The sequence below is a fragment of the Mastacembelus armatus genome, chromosome 20 (assembly GCF_900324485.2).
Source record: "Mastacembelus armatus chromosome 20, fMasArm1.2, whole genome shotgun sequence".
Classification (NCBI taxonomy): domain Eukaryota; kingdom Metazoa; phylum Chordata; class Actinopteri; order Synbranchiformes; family Mastacembelidae; genus Mastacembelus; species Mastacembelus armatus.
In genome coordinates this window covers 10,712,745-10,731,023 of record NC_046652.1, presented here as the reverse complement: position 1 = coordinate 10,731,023, position 18,279 = coordinate 10,712,745, and the positions used below count along the sequence as shown (strand labels likewise).

The 18,279-nt window shown below is 38.6% G+C and overlaps 1 protein-coding gene across 2 annotated transcripts; it reads left to right on the top strand.

Annotated features, from left to right (window-relative positions):
* The first annotated feature begins 1 nt into the window (after position 1).
* vps41 (VPS41 subunit of HOPS complex) lies at positions 2–17,478 on the top strand. Of its 2 annotated transcripts, none has more exons than XM_026292650.1 (28): positions 2–193; positions 554–592; positions 6,455–6,562; positions 8,042–8,119; positions 8,795–8,869; positions 9,833–9,895; positions 10,041–10,106; positions 11,664–11,783; positions 11,868–12,014; positions 12,098–12,164; positions 12,665–12,762; positions 13,192–13,321; positions 13,455–13,570; positions 13,667–13,785; positions 13,988–14,069; positions 14,206–14,298; positions 14,403–14,530; positions 14,890–15,034; positions 15,177–15,218; positions 15,325–15,375; positions 15,471–15,608; positions 15,732–15,786; positions 15,865–16,005; positions 16,117–16,253; positions 16,598–16,697; positions 16,800–16,841; positions 16,935–17,008; positions 17,158–17,478. In XM_026292650.1, exons 1-28 carry the CDS (start codon positions 176–178, stop codon positions 17,233–17,235), a joined length of 2,550 nt encoding a protein of 849 aa, XP_026148435.1. In that variant the 5' UTR covers positions 2–175; the 3' UTR covers positions 17,236–17,478. The 2 variants fall into 2 exon arrangements, with proteins under 2 accessions (XP_026148435.1, XP_026148434.1); XM_026292649.1 differs by having other exon boundaries at positions 16,797–16,841.
* The last annotated feature ends 801 nt before the right edge of the window (positions 17,479–18,279 follow it).

The following is an 18,279-nucleotide window of genomic DNA, read 5'->3' as shown; positions in this document are numbered from 1 at the left end:
TGACTCAGTCACATGATGGAACTCACAAAAGGGAAACCTGCGAGAACGAGCATCACTTAGTTTTAGATCGGATGTTTTAAACATGTACTAATTGAACTGCGGCTTTGTGGGCTTGTAAAGCGTATATTTAGACGCGTATTGACACATTTTAGTTATTCTGTTTCCTGCTGTAACAATGGCGGAAGTGCAGGAGGTAAGCGCACCGTGCTAGCGTTAGCTAGCTAAATGTTTATGTTTTGCACACACCTGCAGCAAATTTGGTAGGTGGGTTTGGCCGTTTGTTTTGTGTTTAATCCAGCTCGTCATCTAACGGATTTGAATCAGTTTACTACCAGGACAGTCAGGCATTTGCGATCCTATAATAGTCATAGTGATATTAGCTGTTGTAAAGAAATATGTAGCTCAGGTTGGGCTTCATCTTCTCTGCGTGTGAATACACCACCTTACAATTAAATGTGACACGATTTTAATCTCTAGTGTTTTGTTTCCCCATTAATAATACCTGTTGTAAGACTGTATAGAGCCGATGACAGTGTCTGTTGTTTTTTTTTAGGAGAGGAAACCAAGTGAGGAATTTACAGACGAGTCTGAGGTAAGACACTGATTAACATTTAGTTTGTGATGACTGAGATCAGGTTGTGTATGGATGTTTATACGGCTAGGAGCGACTCTGATAAAGTGAAAAACAAAAAATGAAACCCACAAAAGTCAAGCAGTTGCAACAGTATGTTGATATAGAAATACATCAACAGCAACATATTGTCAACATCAGGAGTATTTCTGTCAAGCATGGATGATTTTTGAGCTCAAATAAAGCTTACTGCTTAGTGAAAGGACTGTAATACATAGCAGGCCGTTATCAGCCCAGCTTGAGCCCAATAGGATCTTTGTCAGGTTTTGAGAGGTGTCAAACACTCATGAATTACAGATAGCTCTCCAGATCCGTCAGTATTACGACGGAGTTTTGGCAGGTTACAATACAGCTGCGCTTCTGAGAATCACAAGTACACTAAATAAAATATATCTGCCAGGAAGATTGTCTTTATAGGAAGCAGAGAATAGAATCAAAAATCAGAGACTGCCTGCAGTGGACGCTCGTACCTCTCAGAAGAAAACAGTGGAGTGAGTAAAAGGAAAAAAAAAATCCACAGTTGTAAATAGAAGTAGTTCCTACATCCTGCTTTCTGACTGTGCACAGTGTGTTTGGTACTGTGGGACACAAACATTCACAGGGAAACAATCACTAGGGACTGTGGGATTGTATGTCTTCTCCAAGTGGCTGCAAGCAGCTGATTATTTACTCTGAATACCACGTTATACTCTGGCTGGCTTGGTGTCTGCTGCTGCTGCTGTTACCTGGCTGACAGGAGGCTTGCTAGATGAAGGCAGCAAGGGCCTGTGTGCACTACACTCTCCTACTCACAGAAGAAATGAGCAGCATAACAATTTGTCAAAATAGTCGACTCTGAAAGTCTATTCACAACCTTTGGAATTTGTCCAGACTAGCCTTATTTGTAATGACATAGAGCAGTAATAACCCTGGTTGTGATTGCTTTTGCTTGGTCTTGTTTTGATGCCTAAACCATCCAGTAGAGAGAATAGTTTTCATTTTAACTTTGGAGCACAAACACTTAAAAATGATAAAATAAACAGCATATATAAAGATCAGTGAGAAATTAAAATTAAATAACTTGCCCACATTTATGAGGGATCATAATAAATATCCTAACTGAACAGCTATAGGAAACTATGCAGCATCACATTAAAGAGCATTCACATGACTGTGGCAAAACTTTTAATCTCCATGTTACTGTAGAGATACATGTAACAAAGTCCTTTTCAATTTGTCCTCATCCCTTAGTCCTGTCTGAGTCTACTCTGCACAAAGTGGACAATGTCCCAAAGCACTAAATACACAATAATGGAGAACATTTGTGTAAAAACTTTGTGTTTTTTTTTGGTTTGTTGGTTTGTTTTTTCATGATAACATAGACACAGTATTAGACACTTAAGTCTTTATGAAATGATATTACAATGTATTGTGGGGTACCTCATTTCAAATCTAACTTTATTTTAAATTTGGAAGGCATCATTTTTTTAAGAAAACAATATGCTTTGATTTTACACCGTGTCTCTAAGCACATACAGCTGCGGTAGGTGACACAAGAGTAACTTCCATGAATCTTCTTTGAGTTTTTTTTTGATAGAGTGGTCAATGCAGACTCAGTAGTGGACAAGATACAGGAGACTTAGTCACAATATCTGCTGTAATTAATAACTATGATCCCCAAAGCTCAAAAAGATGGTTAGCAAACTGAAAAGAATACCACCATAGTGTCTTAATAAGATGTTGGGCCACCACAGGCCTCCCAGACAAAAGCTCAGTGATAGACCCTTAGTCTTTGCAGCTTTAGTTTTGATGATATTGGTGGAAAGCACTGTCTAGCACACTGTTCTGTCTAATTTAGCAATATTCATACTTTGTGAAAAAGTTGCACAAAATTGAAGAATACCTGCTTCTTGGTAGTTGATTTTTTTTATTTTTTTTTCATTTCTAAATTGACCTGAGAATGTTTTGGCCATAAACGGTAAAGCATAGAGGCTTAGTGGTTAGCACTGTTGCCTCACAGCAAGAAGGTTCCTGGTTAGAAACCCATCAGGGACCTTTCTGTGTGGAGTTTGCATGTTCTCCCTGTGCTTGTGTGGGTTTTCTCCAGGTACTCTGGTTTCCTCCCACAGTCCAAAAACATGTATGTCAGGTTGATTGGTGACTCTAAATTGCCCATAGGAGTGAGTGTGTGAGGTTGTTTGTCTCTATGTGGCCCTGTGATGGACTGGGGACCTGTCCAGGGTGGACCCCTGCCTTTCACCCAAAGAGAGCTGGGATAGGCTCCAGCAGATCCCTGTGACCCTGGTTAGGAATAAGCGAGTATAGATGATGGATGGATGGATGGATGGATGGTAAAGGAATCTTGCTTATTCAGTACTATGAGATATATTCATTGATTTACTACCAGTATAAAATGTAAAGTCAAGAATCTCCCTTAAATGTTCAGAGATCTCACATCTACATTTCTCAATTTTCTTTACTCGTATATTCTGTTTTTTCCTACTGTTTGTCACCCATCTGCACATGGAGTTTGCGACAGGAAAAAATGGTGTAATGGACACTGCTATGATTCACTATTTTGTTAATGTTGAAGGAGACATGTCACCCTTTCTCATTCTCAATGTAATCTTGTGAATAGTGTGGTCTTCAGTGTGCATTTGAAAGCAGAGTGTTATCCTTGGTGTAGAAAGAACAGCCTGGTTTAGCCTGTTGTCTTAAATGCCAACAGCGAAGAGTATGGCAAAAAAAATGGTCACAACACAAAGACCCACTCAGTAGTGGACAAAACAAAGAGCAACTTACAAGAGATGGCAAAAGTTTGAAAATGGGTAGTTTTTCTCTGGGGATGAAGTTTGTCTTTGTTGTTTGATACGCCTTTGAAACCCATGACAAATGCCCTCGCATCAGAAATCTCACAACCAGAATACACAGGAAATAGCCTAGATATGGCGTTGTTGAGTGGAAAAGGATTGTTTTTGAAAATAACATTTTTTCCACGCTATTGTCCCCCACCTCCAACCCAGTAGCACATAATGGCAGACAATGTTTTGAGTTGATGCACCCTCTGGGCAGCCACAGACTGTGCAGCATTGGTTATAAACTGAATTATGAGTAATATTCAGGCTGTGACTGGCCGCAAATGTTGGCTCACGCTGGAAAGTGTAACACTGTAGAATACCTTAAGTTTGTTTTATAAAATGACTAAATTCATGTATTTCACTGGGGATGAACAATCTCATGAAAAAATAAAAATTGCATTATGTTGGATTTCACACAAGATGATGGAAATTTGTCTTTGTGGTTTAATATTTTTATTCAGAAATATGATACTTGAGCAGAAAATATTGTCAATTTAACCTCAGTTTGACAATCATAGTTAAAATGTGTGTAATTGATATAAAAGTACTGTGCATTATAATAGAGCAAAAGAAAATCCATGCATTTGTTTAATATTCATAAATATTTGGTCATGCTGGATTTTGTGGCTATAAAACCAACCAGCCTCCCAAATTATAATAGTTTCATGTTAGTTATTGATGAAATATGTGATTGGAGATTCTTTCAGCACTGCTCCTAAAGCCCATGAAGAGTTCCAGGTTTAATCCATTGTATATACAGCACAGCTGCAGAAATGTAAAGGATATGGTGCTGAAACATTCCACAGGTTATCTGGTTTCAGGTTCTCAAATGTAAGGTGCATTTTCTGTAATTTAATTCTAAAAGTCATATCGGCCTTCTGGCTATTGCTCTGATTTTTTTTTTTTTTTTTTTTTTAAATGCCATTTTTCATTGTATGGACCAGGGGTGATTTTAGATCCTCTTTCGGGGTGCTTAAGCACACCTGAATTTCTTCTCAGCAACCCTAAAAAATAATAATTAATCATCTGGCCTATTATTAACTAACATTAGACTTTGTGAACATGCTGACTTGTTTTGTAATCAGTCACACACATAAAAGCAAAGTAGAAGTAGTAGTTAGCATTAAATTTCATGGTGGAGATTACATTCACAAACAGCCTAAGATGAAAAGCTGACTGGTATGAATGTGAACACTGGAGTAATTGGCCGTTAAAACGGTTTAAAGTGTGTGGTTACAGCTCCATGCTGTGAACATTGTCAAACCACATTAGCTGACTTACCTGCACACTTGCCAGGTAATGAGCTAATGATGCACTTTAATATTTTAGTGAAAGTAGAGATGAAATAGCAATAATGTGCAGTATTATGAAGCATTGCAATTATTCTTCATTAAAAAAATGAAAGTTTGTTTTGTGTTTATATAAAGCATAACTGTAACTTAGCTCCACATGGCTAATTAGCAAAACATTACAAAGTCCCATATCCTTTTTATGATCAAATTACACATATTTGCTATGCAACTACACAAGAAAGTATATTTACATTGGAAATCTGTACATCTATAGATGGATATCCATTTTTTTTCTCAAAGACAATCAGATCCAGGTCAGAAAATAACATTAACAGACTGCATTGTCCAAAGCAACCCAATACTCAATTAGAATAACATTATAATGCAATATGGATCAATTTATACCTCTTATTAGATTATAGATTCTGTGATTGGATGTTAAGTTTGCTATTTGGTTGGGAGCACTGAGGTGAGAGGAGGATAGATAGGGAGAGAAGGTGAGAGAGCAGGATGGAGTCAGCAGAAAGAGCACTAGGCATAAGGTCCTGTATAAATGTCACATCAAGCTGGGTGATGTCCTAAATGTCTGATCCTAGAATCGCCCCTGGTATGGACAGTATGATACATCAATATTCAGATGAATCAACAACAAAAATAAGTTTTAGTTGCAGCCCTAAACAAATATTTCACTTTGTTCAAGTAGAATAAAAATGACATTCTACAGTTGCAAAAAAAATCGACTCTTGTAATTTCAGTGCTTAAAGAACTAACTTCATGCAGGCAATAAAATGCTAAATTTTACTACCACATCAAGCTTCACAATAACACTGTGAAAACTGAATAATATTGTGTTATGTCTTCACAAAATGTTGTTGCTCGATGTTTAAAACGAAGCATTATTTAGTTAAAAATCAACAATATGCATGGTCTATTTTTGTCTTGTGAACCGAGTTATTTGCACTGATGACATTTTGTATAATCAGTTTTGTTTTTGGGAAAGTATTTGATTATTTTTTCCCCTAATACTGATTTGAGCCCCTTTGACCTGCCTTAAAAATATGCAAATATTTTATGTACGGTGGACCTGACGGTGTCTTGTGAAATTTTCTTGTAAACGAACAAAAGTTATCTTTGCATTCAGTGTTTCACACTAAGTCACAATATGTGGAATCTTTTTCTTGTGTGTGTTTAAAAGTGTGAATTGTGTATTGTTATTTGTGTGAGTGTGAGACATCCATGTTATCTGGCAATCTGTACTGCCTTTCACTCGCATTACTTCATTATTCCTTTTTTGTGTCTTACTGTAAATCACTGGAAAAGTAGATCATGTCAATTATGGCACCTATACCCTCAAGCATCTCCATGCACCTGTATGACACAAACCAAACCCACAATGAAAACATTGCTCAATTGCATCACTAGTGATCAACAACACACCACTGAGTTGAATTGCACTGATAACATAAGTCATAAATCTCAAACATCTTCTCACTTCATTTAATAAAGATTGGATTTTAGGATGCAGCACAAGATCTACATGTTTTGTGGTGGACAGCTGGTATATTTTACTGTACCGCATGAAAGGATTTGTCAGGGCGAACTTTTGTGAGGTGACATTGTGTTTGACTTAATGAATACCTTTTAAGAATAGCTTATAGTGAGAATCCATTTTAGGTCTCTGCTTTCTCAACCAGGAGGAGGACAGCGAGGAGGAGCCCAAGCTGAAGTATGAAAGACTCTCCAATGGGGTGACAGAAATCCTCCAGAAGGATGCAGCCAGCTGTATGACTGTCCATGACAAGGTAGAGGTTATAATCCACCACCCACAAGGGCATTTCAGTCTGAAGTTCACCCCTCTCAGATAGAGATTTCACATTGTTTATGTACACATTTGAGAGATGTCCTCTTCAAAGTTGATTTTCATTCCTTTCAATCTGCAAAGACAGCCCATTCTTTTCTCACCTTGCCCTGCTTTTCCTCTCAGGGAGATACATCAAAAGACTCCAGGCACCATTGTCTCCTTCTCTTCTTATTCCCGCTCTTACATATATTTCCCTCGTCTCCTCTGTTTGTTGAATGTTGATATTTTTAAGAGGGCAACTCTGAGCGAGATGGTTAATCGTCGTGGCACCAGCAGCAGCAGCAGCAGCAGCAGCATGCATGCATGCCTGGGCAGAGCAAAAGTCACACCCAGTTATGTTTCCTCACCTGATATTTTATTAACCGCTATTGATTTTCATTTATTTATTTTTACTTTGAGGATTTCGTCCCCCCCCCCCCCTTTTTGTAATCTCAAAAATAAAAACAACAACCATGCCACGTTGAGAGACATTGCTTTGCTTAAAATCCAAATTTGATCTGACTGTCTTTCTTCCTGGGATTTCTGTGCTTGTGTACCTTCTGCCATCCAGCTATCTGTGTGGTCACACCAGCCCCCACCACCCTGGCAAACGCCCACAACCTTAAAGCCACCACCAGCACATATTGCCTTATGTTGCCTCATATTTTAAGCGTCTGAATTGGAATTTCATTTGAACAATTCTATTCTGATAAATCCCTTTTAAAAGACGCTCCATCTCACAAGGTTGAACCCTTTATTTATTTATTTTTGGTTATTTTATTTGGGGAGATTGCAGGGGCTCTGTCTGACATGCTCAGCTGTGCCTGTAAATATAAGCATTTCATTATAGACTGCACTGAAGCATGGTGGGCTCGCTGCACATCCACATGCTGGTCTAGAAGGGAGGGGGATTAGGAGGAGGGAATGGAGAAGGGGCTGGGGTGGAAGAACACACACTTAATCTAATGCCAAAAGCCTCCAGTTTCTATAATTTTTTTGTCCCAGTGGACTCACATACACTCTCTCTCACACACACACACATAAACCCATGCACTTCTGCTGAAGCACAAAACACAAAAACCAGTTGCTGCTCAGTAGAAATAATAGCTCTGTGCTGGGCAGAGAGGTGACTGGGTTGCATGGAGAGCATGGGAAGAAGTCAGATGTGTAGTGCATTTATTATGCTTAAGCGTTTTAATTTGAGGAAAAAATGCCATTTCACACTGTCTGCTTTAATAAATAGGGCTTTTCCACCCCCCTGCAATTTCACAGTTTTGCCTCCAAGCCCACCCAATCCCCGCTCTGCCCATGTCGTTCCAGCTTCAGGAAATATTTTTTTATCGTCTTCCACAGCCTTCATCAGCACAAAATTTTTCCAAAATCTTGAATCGATTTTTAGTGTCTACTCGTTTAATTTACATTACATTGCTTCCTTTTTCAGTTTCTTGCCCTAGGTACACATTTCGGGAAGGTCTTCCTGCTGGACATCCAAGGAAATGTGACTCAGAAGTTTGAAATTGTGAGTAGAAAAACATTCTTTAGTTTACTGGAATATAGAATTGTGGTTTCCGTCATGTCTGTTGGTTGGTGCGTCATTTTGGTGAAGAGTGAAATGTCTCTAAATAAGTTGCCTTGAAATTCTCTGTGAAGCTGACATAATCCAAACTAATGTGGGCCTTCCCAGTCTTCATCAATGTCCCTTGACCATTATTAATATTTCTCATAGCAGAGAAATGTTGTCAAACTGTTATCAAAATAGGACATAAACTCTCAAGAGTCAAGCAGACAGGGATGTAGCCTGTGAAGCCTCAGCAAGTGTTTTTTTTTTTTTTTTTTTTTTAGCAGGTAGCAAGATTTAACAAATGTTTAATTGTATTTTCACATAGTGTTTTATTTCCAACATTAATGCATTTGGTTGTTTTGTGTTTTTTGATTCCGTACAAACCCATATTTATTTTCAGTGTCTAAAATTTAAAAGCACCAGCAGGAAAGGATCCCCGAACCTTCTCAGGATTCGCACCCTGCTCCGTTTATTGCCACAAATAGGACTCTGCATCCATGACATGCTCAAAGTTTTGCCTTCAGTTTTTCTGGTACTTCGCTTAGAGGGATGAAATGTCAGCCAGCAATATTTGGGCAGCCGCAAGATATTCATCCTCCTCTAAAAAGATGCCATGATATTGTGTCTCTACAGAGTTCAGTGAAGATCAACCAGATCAGTCTGGATGAAAGTGGCGAGCACGTGGGCATCTGCTCTGAGGATGGGAAGGTGAGATCTCTCGGCTCATCAGTGCTGGTTACTGATCCTTGGGTCTGCAGCAAAAAATCAGCAATCAGTGTTTTTCATCTTTCATAATTCATCCTCAGATTTATATAAACCTCATCTTATCAGCATTAAAGTTAATGCTAATGATGTGGAACTTCAGGTGTCTGGTAGCGAATTTTTAAAAGGCCAGGCTTTCACCATTAAAGCATTAACCCGGAGTTTTATCTGCACCTTATCAACACAAAACCCATGTTTTTTCATGATGTGAGAATTTATAAAAAGCCTGTACCAATTTTGAAGAGGAGAGAAAAGGATTCAGTCAGTCAGCCATCAGCTGTCTATGGATACCCTCTCCATGTTCTCCATCTTGCTGTTATCTTGTCTCTTCCCATCATTACCACCACCCTTCATGGATTTTGCAGTCAAGATATGCTCTCTGATATCGCCTTCTCCCTACTTCTAGCACTCTGGTGGCAAAAACAAGATCTTGTCACACAAAAAGTGGAACAGACAATTAAAATCAGTGTTTCAGAAATTGTTTGACCTCAGCCAATTCAGTTGGCCATTAATCCTCAGATACCTAACATAATCCTTAATCACTGTTGTGACTGGAAAAAAAAGAGATGGCATCCGACTTTATTATATTTGCCTCTAAAAAAAAATATGTCTTTGGTTTGAAGCCTCAGATAAAGGAAAGGTAGGTGTCATGTACTCTACTCTACTCTACTCTCTTGCTATAGCTAACTGAGGCTGTGGTTAGGTCCAAGATTAGGACTCCTGTTTCTAAACCCTGCAGGGTCAACTTGTCCACTAATTGGTGACCCAGTGGAGAAGTAGGGAGCCAATCAAAGTCTTTTCTGGCCACAATTCCCCCCGCTGGCCTCCGATAGTTGCAGAGGCAGCAATTAAAGGAGAAATGAGTTATTCACCTCTGCTTGCCATTCTGTCGTTTTGTCTTGGTTTCAGGTTCAGGTTTTTGGTCTCTATACCAGAGAGGGCTTCCATGAGAACTTTGACTGTCCCATCAAAGTAGGTGTTTCAGCAAACCGACAGCATCTCACCACAAAAACTGTGTTTTTATTATTTGCATGGAGCACAAAGAAATATAAAATTTCACAACCCTAAACAGTTCAGTCCTAACGTTTTAATTTGTCGCCCATCTATCGTTTCATAGGTGGTTGCATTACATCCTCAGTACACCAGATCCAACTGCAAACAGTTTGTCACTGGGGGCAACAAGGTAATGTGTGAATAGTACTTTTATTTGCAGTTATCATGTCCAGTTTTTACCATTTTAGACATTTCCTACCACAATATTTCATTATGATTGTGACCGAGTGAAACCTAATCCTGCAAACCTTTTCACTTTGACTTGGCTGAGGGCGACACACGGGCCCCTGTCTGGTGTGAAAGGCTCTTACTTCTCTGTCTCTTTGCTGGAGTCCTCTCGAGAGAGCTGCCCATTTTCACAAAGTGCTGCTTGCTCAACAGTGTTTGAAAGGCAATGCTTCACAAGCACAGCAAATAGATGTCATTATCAAGGGGTACATACTCTTAGGACATCCGGGCGCATACAGTGATCTCTTTCGTGAAAGTTGTTTCTGGGAGGTTTGTCACTATAGAAGGTGAAAGGTATTTTAAACATTTGGTTTGTCATTTTGTGTTTCGAACGTAAAACACCACTTGCCAATTACACTGCTGTAAACTGCACAGCTATAAACTGTAGGGTCATTGCACAGCCATCCATAAATAAAGTATAGTGACATTTATACAACATAGGTGAGGAAAAACAACTTTTTTTAAACCCCATTGTTAGTGTTACTTTGCCATTTTCTTTCAATTGGCACTGATTCCTCTCGGTTCCAAGTTGTGAAGGCCTCCACAAGGTGCCTGTGATGAAAATCAATATGCCTCAACGGGAGCCACATCCTGTCAAAGGAAATTCAATTTTGTCTCCACAGTTCTTTTGTCATATCATCTCTTTGTAGAGCAAACTGTTTATTAACATAGCCCAACTGCTGAATTAAAGAGCTTATACAACCTTCCTTTGGCCCCCTTGGTAATATTATGCACTTTTTGGGGGTATTTTTTCTATCCATTTATGTACTAAGGACAGTAACAATGCAAGGAATGTGAATAACAGGCTTTGTCCTCCAAGGCATCTACAGCACAAGGCCTCAACGTTAAACTACAACTGATGAGGAATCTCTGCAACCACAGTAATGTGTCATGATTAAAACCACAAAACTCATAGCATTCTCACTGAGCTTCCACACCTCTGTGGGAAGATGTAAATATATAGCCTTATAATGTGATTGAAATAAATGGCATGCATCCTAAAGAAGCCGTAACCATCATTATGCGAGTGAGGATGTATGAAATTATGGTTATAATGAATTATCACATTTTCATACCATCTACTAAGTGCATATTACGTTGCCCATGTGAATCTTTAAAACGAGTTCCTCCATCCTGAATGCGAAGCTGATGTGAATCTCTCTCACTCAGTCTTAAAAACAGTTTGTCTTCATTGTCTTTGTGCCTAAATGCTCTGAAGTGGAACTAAGATCTACATATAACCCCAAAAAAATGGTTTTGCAAGAAGGTTCCCTACACTTTAAGTTAAATCTTAAGACTTTTACCATTTAATCAGACACGGCTCCTGACGACTGATCCTGCGTAATGTGCTGTTCATCTACTGCCCTCTGTAGGTAGAATAGAAAAACTGCACTCCTAAGTTGCTTATAACTTCTCTCTCTGTGAAGTGTCGTGATTGTTTTTCTTTTTCCCCTCTAAGCTGCTTCTATATGAAAGAAACTGGCTAAATCGCTGGAAGACCTCTGTTCTACATGAAGGCGAGGGCACCATCACTAATATCCAGTGGAGAGCAAATCTCATTGCGTGGGCAAACAATGTGGTGAGTGATCAGCCGCCGGTGCCAATAAAATATATAGAATCCAATGGAAAGCAGTAAAGTTTGTATTGTCCTGGTTTCTTTTAGGGGGTTAAAATCTATGATATCAGTACAAAACAACGGATCACCAATGTGCTGAGAGATAATGTCAGTCTCAGACCTGATATGTACCCATGCAGCCTTTGCTGGAAAGACAGTACCACTCTTATTGTTGGCTGGGGCACTTCTGTTAAGGTATGTTTTATTTCTTTTTGAATTCAGCAGTACAGGTATGAGCCACTGCAGCTTTTTAGTGTAATTCTCTTGTTTCTTCTTAGATTTGTGTTGTGAAGGAGCGAAATCCTACTGAAATGAGAGATTTGCCCAGCCGCTATGTGGAAATAGGTATAGAATACACTTCCCATAACGAACTCTATGATAATAAATGTTACAGAGCACTTGACTCAAACAGTCAATTTGACTTACTGGTGAACATATAGTAATAAAAAAACAATACTAAGTGTTACTGAATGCTACTAAAATTACAAAGTTCTCTGCAAGAACAGTAGTGAAATGAAACCAAATGAAGGTAGAATAAAAGCAAATTAAAACTTGGTGTGAGTGCACTTCATCAGTATTCCAGTCACATTATCTATCATGAAAATGCACTTCAGTCTGTGTTAGTGATGATAATAATGCAGGAATACAATACAAGTAAGCTGATACAGTAGAACAGAACCTCAAAGTTAGGTTGGGCTGTGTTAGCTATAGCTGTGCAGATTTAAAATGGCTTCTTTTCTTAATTCTTTAAATACCATGCGACGATTTTACTGCTTTGCCATCTCTCACATGCACTATAACAATAGAGTAGTATCTTTGACTGTGTTTTATTCGGTTTCCAACAGTGTCTGCGTTTGAGACAGAGTTTTTTATCTGTGGCCTTGCACCGCTCGCAGATCAACTGGTCACCCTGTTCTTTGTGAAGGAGAACTCAGATCACATGGTGATTATACTTCTTTTACATTTACACCGATGGCCACCTGATCAGTTTTGTGTATCCCGGTGCAACTACCTAAGAAGCTTATAAATAGAAGCTTCTTGTTGACAATGTGTCAATTCAGTTATATGTGTAGTATTGTGTTCATAGGTAACGGTGGTGTTGTGCTACACTGCGTTATATTGGGAGGGTTTTCTAATCAAGACTGTAATTGAGTCTTTCACCTTTAAAAACACGAGGAGGGTAGAATATTAGAAACGGTCTATTACGCCACCAACGATGTTGTCCTTGCTAAAACATAATTGAATTAACACACATTATAGGCACAATAAAATCACACCGTATATTGTAATATGATAAAGTGGCCACTGAGTGTAAAATTTTATATTTCGAATGCAACTTCTTACTCATTGTAAATATGTTTTTTCAACGCAGGAAGAGGACTTTTGTGCTCGGCCTCGACTTGACATCATCCAGCCTCTCCCCGAGAGCTGTGAGGAAATCTCTTCAGATGCACTGACTGTGCGCAACTTCCAAGACAACGAGTGCAGAGACTACCGCCTTGGTGAGACTATAAATCCACCCTAAGACAAATGTCATGCAGCCTATTACTACATTCTGATTTCATTAGGTATTGACTACCAAATGTCAGCTTTAATGTGCACTATGTAGAGCCATAAATGTATTTTTAATAACAGAGCATTCAGAGGGCGAGTCGCTCTTCTACATCATCAGTCCCAAAGACATCGTTGTGGCCAAGGAGCGAGACCAGGATGACCATATTGATTGGCTTCTTGAAAAGAGGAAATATGAGGTTTGTGTTGGTGGATGTTATGAATGTTACAAAAGGTTACTGTCAACTGTCAGAGTTTCATTTTGGTGTCCCATTACTGTGGTTTAATTGTGACAGGAGGCACTGATGGCCGCAGAGATCAGCTTCAAAAACATCAAAAGACATGATGTTCAAGAAATTGGGATGGCTTATATCAATCACTTAGTGGAGAAAGGAGACTATAACAGTGCTGCGAGGTAGGTTTTACATGTTCTCTTTCTCTATCTCTTTCTCACTATCTATATATATATATATATATATATATATATAAAACATTCACATTCCTAATTGAAAAGACTGATGTAACTCTGTGGTATTAGCATGTCCAATGCTAATAAAGTCAAATAGCCAGATGTTCAGATTTTCATCTGAATGATTCCTGTTGTTTTTTCCACACAGGAAGTGTCAAAAGGTTTTAGGGAAAAACATGGAGCTATGGGAGAATGAAGTGTACAGGTTCAAGGCCATTGGACAGTTAAAGGTAGGCCAGGATAGGCTGTGCCTAATCAACATTGCAGCTGTGGTTATGAACTGTGATTAACTGTGTTTCATTCTCTCTGGAAAGTTTTGTCTCAATATCACTGAATTTTTTATCACCTCACACTCCACCTCTTCAGGCCATCAGTCAGTATTTGCCCATAGGAGATCTGCGTCTCAGACCAACCATCTATGAAATGATCTTGCATGAATTCCTCAAAACTGATTATGAGGTACTTGGTCCCACAGTATTCTTGACATCCTGTATCCAGTGTTACAACCCCTTGGTTGATAAATATCAGCAGGTCCATTTCACCTTTACTTTCTCTCCACAAAGGGTTTTGCCACACTGATTCGAGAATGGCCAGGAGAACTTTATAACAACACGGCAATCGTTCAGGCTGTCACCGAGCACCTGAAGAAGGACCCCATGAACAGCACCTTGCTCACCACACTGGCTGAACTGTGAGTGATCTTAACGTGCCTTACAGGACTAAACCACGTAAACTGACTGAGATATTAGGATACAGGATCCCAGTTTTATATATATTTGTAAGAATATATTTCATTGAGAATGGAAAAAGTTGATAAGTTGTGCAAAGTGTATCACATGTTTATGGACTGGATATTTATTTAGTATTTTTGGAAAAACTGGGTACTTTACTAAAGGTCTAAATAAAGTTGATTGGTTGGTTAAATGATTGGTTGCATAATGTTTGTAATGATGCTGCAGTTGAAGGAGCAATTTAATAATTTCAGAATCACAGCTGGTCAGGACAATTGTCTACCTTTACGGTGTAACCCGTTGCCCTTTGCTCTTGCAGGTACACCTACGACCAGCGGTACGATAAAGCTTTAGATATCTACCTGAGACTGCGGCACAAAGATGTTTACCAGCTGATTGGCAAACACAACCTTTTCTCATCCATAGAGGACAAGATTGTACTCCTCATGGACTTTGACAAAGAGGTAAAGCACAAACAATAGACTGAAAATATATACATTTGAATTCTATTATGTTCTCTGAACAGGTAAGGGACATATCCAAAGTATGACACACATATAATGCTTTCCCGGCTAAATAATATTCCTTCTGAATTGTTGTTACCAGAAAGCTGTTGACATGCTCCTTGACAATGAAGACAAGATATCAGTAAGTGCACCTCACACCTATCAGTCTTTTTATGAACAGTCTGGTAAAACTACATTATCCACTGATTTTTCTTTTCTGACTTTTCTTTTCTGCCTCTCTGCTGCAGACAGACAGGGTGGTGGAAGAGTTAGCAGACAGACCTGAACTTCTGCATGTGGTGAGTATGCGTAACTATGAGTTTGATCATATTGACTCTCAAAATGTCATTCAGAACTGATTGAGGAGTATGTTTCATTAATGTTTGCTTCACAGTATCTTCATAAACTGTTTAAGCGAGACCACTCCAAATGCCAAAAGTACCATGAAAAACAGATTGGGCTGTATGCCGAGTATGATCGACCAAATCTCTTGCCTTTCTTGAGAGACAGCACACACTGCCCACTTGAAAAGGTACACTTTTTACATGGTATCCTCTCACACCTCCATGTTTTGATGTTTTCAGATTAAATAGTGTTTTTTCCAAGACATGATTTGTCTTGTCATGTCACATTCTTCTCTGTTTTTCTCACTCAGGCTCTTGAGATTTGTCAGCAGAGGAACTTTGTAGAGGAGACTGTCTTCCTACTCAGTAAGTGTTAATTAATGTCCGCTTCCCTGCTTTATTTGAAATCGATAAAAGGAAACTAATTTGGCACGTGGCTCCCAGGCAGGATGGGGAACTGCAGGCGAGCTCTGCAGATGATCATGGAGGAGTTGGAGGACGTGGACAAAGCCATAGACTTTGCCAAAGAGCAGGACGATAAAGAGCTGTGGGAAGATCTCATCTCTTACTCTATAGATAAACCACGTATGCTTCAGTCTCCTATTGACCTGGTTAATCCAAACTGTAATGTTTTTAGTTTACCATTTAACTGTATGTCTTTGTATTTTTTTTTTCTTTTTGTCATTGTCTGTCCAGCATTTATTACTGGCCTCCTTAATAACATTGGTACTCATGTTGATCCGATCCTGCTCATCCTACGTATAAAGGAGGGAATGGAGATCCCAAACCTCAGAGATTCACTTGTAAAGATTCTACAGGACTACAATCTACAGGTTAGAAATGTTTATCTTAGATTAACTTTTCTCACTTGAAAGCTTTATTATGCAGAAATAAAATAAGTTTTCAGAGAAACTCTTTATCTAGTTTACAGATTATTAAATGGTAGTGCCACTATAAATATTGATCCCTACTGTTAGTCTAATTTGTTTTCAGTCCAAAAAAGGTTAAATGAATTTAGAGAGTGGTTGCAAAGTAGTTGTCATTAACTCAGGCTTGTGCTTTAGTTTATTAAACCTTCAAAATGTGCATGCTCAGAGCAGCTTAGAAAATAGAACCTAGTGTCAAACTTTTGTTGTTGTTATGTTTAATGACCAGCTTGTATTTTGTTGTTTCTCAGATTCTGTTGAGGGAAGGATGTAAGAAGATCCTGGTGGCCGACTCCCTCTCTCTGCTACAGAAAATGCACCGAACTCAGATGAGAGGAGTCAGAGTTGATGGTGGGTGCATGTTTTTTTTTTTTTTGGGACTGTGTACGAAAGTTGTGAGGTGTTTTTCAGCTAAAGCCTTAAATATGTGCATGATGGTTTGCTTTTCAGAAGAAAACATCTGTGAATCTTGTCATACTACAATATTACCATCAGGTAGGTTCTCCCATTAAAAGATTTTCACTTTTAATGCTGTAATGCATTTGAAAGCTATTTGTTGCTTATTTCAGCTTAATACCTGTGTTTCAGACATGGCCAAATCCTTCAGCGTGGTGGTGTTTCACTGCAGACACATGTTTCATAAAGAATGTTTGCCATCTCCAGTAAGTTACTGCATTTCCTTAGGAGTTATATTTGCACCATGTCTTCCTGCCATACTGTATTTTTTTTTTTTTTTTTTTTTTTTGCAGTCAGTATTTTATGTGACTTAAACGCATCTTAAGATTATTCTGACTTTTCCACCTTTCTTTAGGTTCCAGGGATGCAGTTTTGTAACATCTGCAGTGCGAAGAGGCAAGGACCAGGAAGTGGAATGCTTGAGATGAAGTAACAAGGATTTATGAATTCACAACACTATTATTGATATTACTACCAGTACATTGATCAATAAATATCACTTTCCCTCAGTCACCAAACTGTATGCTTGCAAAAATGCAAAACATTTTTATTTGATTGTCTGTGTATTTTTAAATCTAACAACTGTAAAGTGCTGCACTTGTTCTGTTTGCCACTAATGGGATTTGCTGATGAAACACCTGCAATATCTGAAAAATAAAATCATATATAACCTGTCTGCTTGGTGTCTGATAATTGTGTGTATTTTTTCCAGAACTTAGTGAAAGGTAATCCTGTCATTTCAGGCAATTAATTTCTACCCTCCATCACGGACCTGTAGACCTCACGGGTCAGAAATTTGTGGCACAAACTGTTTGAGCCTGTTTAGCCCCTATGGTCGGAGCTACATAACACTGTACAACCAGGCACACAGGGAGTTTCTGTCCCTGCGCTATCGCACTGATGAACACTTATCACTAATCCATGTTATCTGGCAACAGAACACTGTGATCAACCCCCAGGGCAAATACCTGTCCAAGTGCAATTACTGTAATTGCTGCAGTAACTGTGAATAACAAAATATTGTAAACATACAACATAATCACTCGGAAGCTCTTCTGCTCTCTGGACTTGGCCTGCTCCTGATTTTATTTCTATTACTAGTCTATTTCTCCCACTAGTATTTAATTAATCTTCTCACTTATGTACATATTGTGTGATTTATTGTGACAAGCTCTGTACCAGAATCAAATTCCTTGTGTCCAACATACTTGGTAATAAACTTGATTATATGCATTGAAACAATTTAAAATTTACATATGTTATATTTAAGAGTTGAAATATCACATTATTAAGAGGTCTGGGATATCTATTGTAATCCTTAAAAAATGACTTAATTTCCTAAAGAGGAACCATTTGGGAAATGCAATCCTACTAAAAAATCTACTCTATCAGCTTTTACTGCCTATCACTGTGGTATTTGTGTTTGAAATCGTATTTGCAACATTAAAGTGGGCCTAACTTCTAAATACATTAGTCA

Excerpts from the sequence above, each read along its gene's own strand:
- vps41 (XM_026292649.1), top strand. Across the intron at positions 593-6,454 it reads AATTTACAGACGAGTCTGAG|GAGGAGGACAGCGAGGAGGA; the intron begins GTAAGACACTGA and ends TTTCTCAACCAG. Across the intron at positions 13,786-13,987 it reads GACTATAACAGTGCTGCGAG|GAAGTGTCAAAAGGTTTTAG; the intron begins GTAGGTTTTACA and ends TTTTCCACACAG.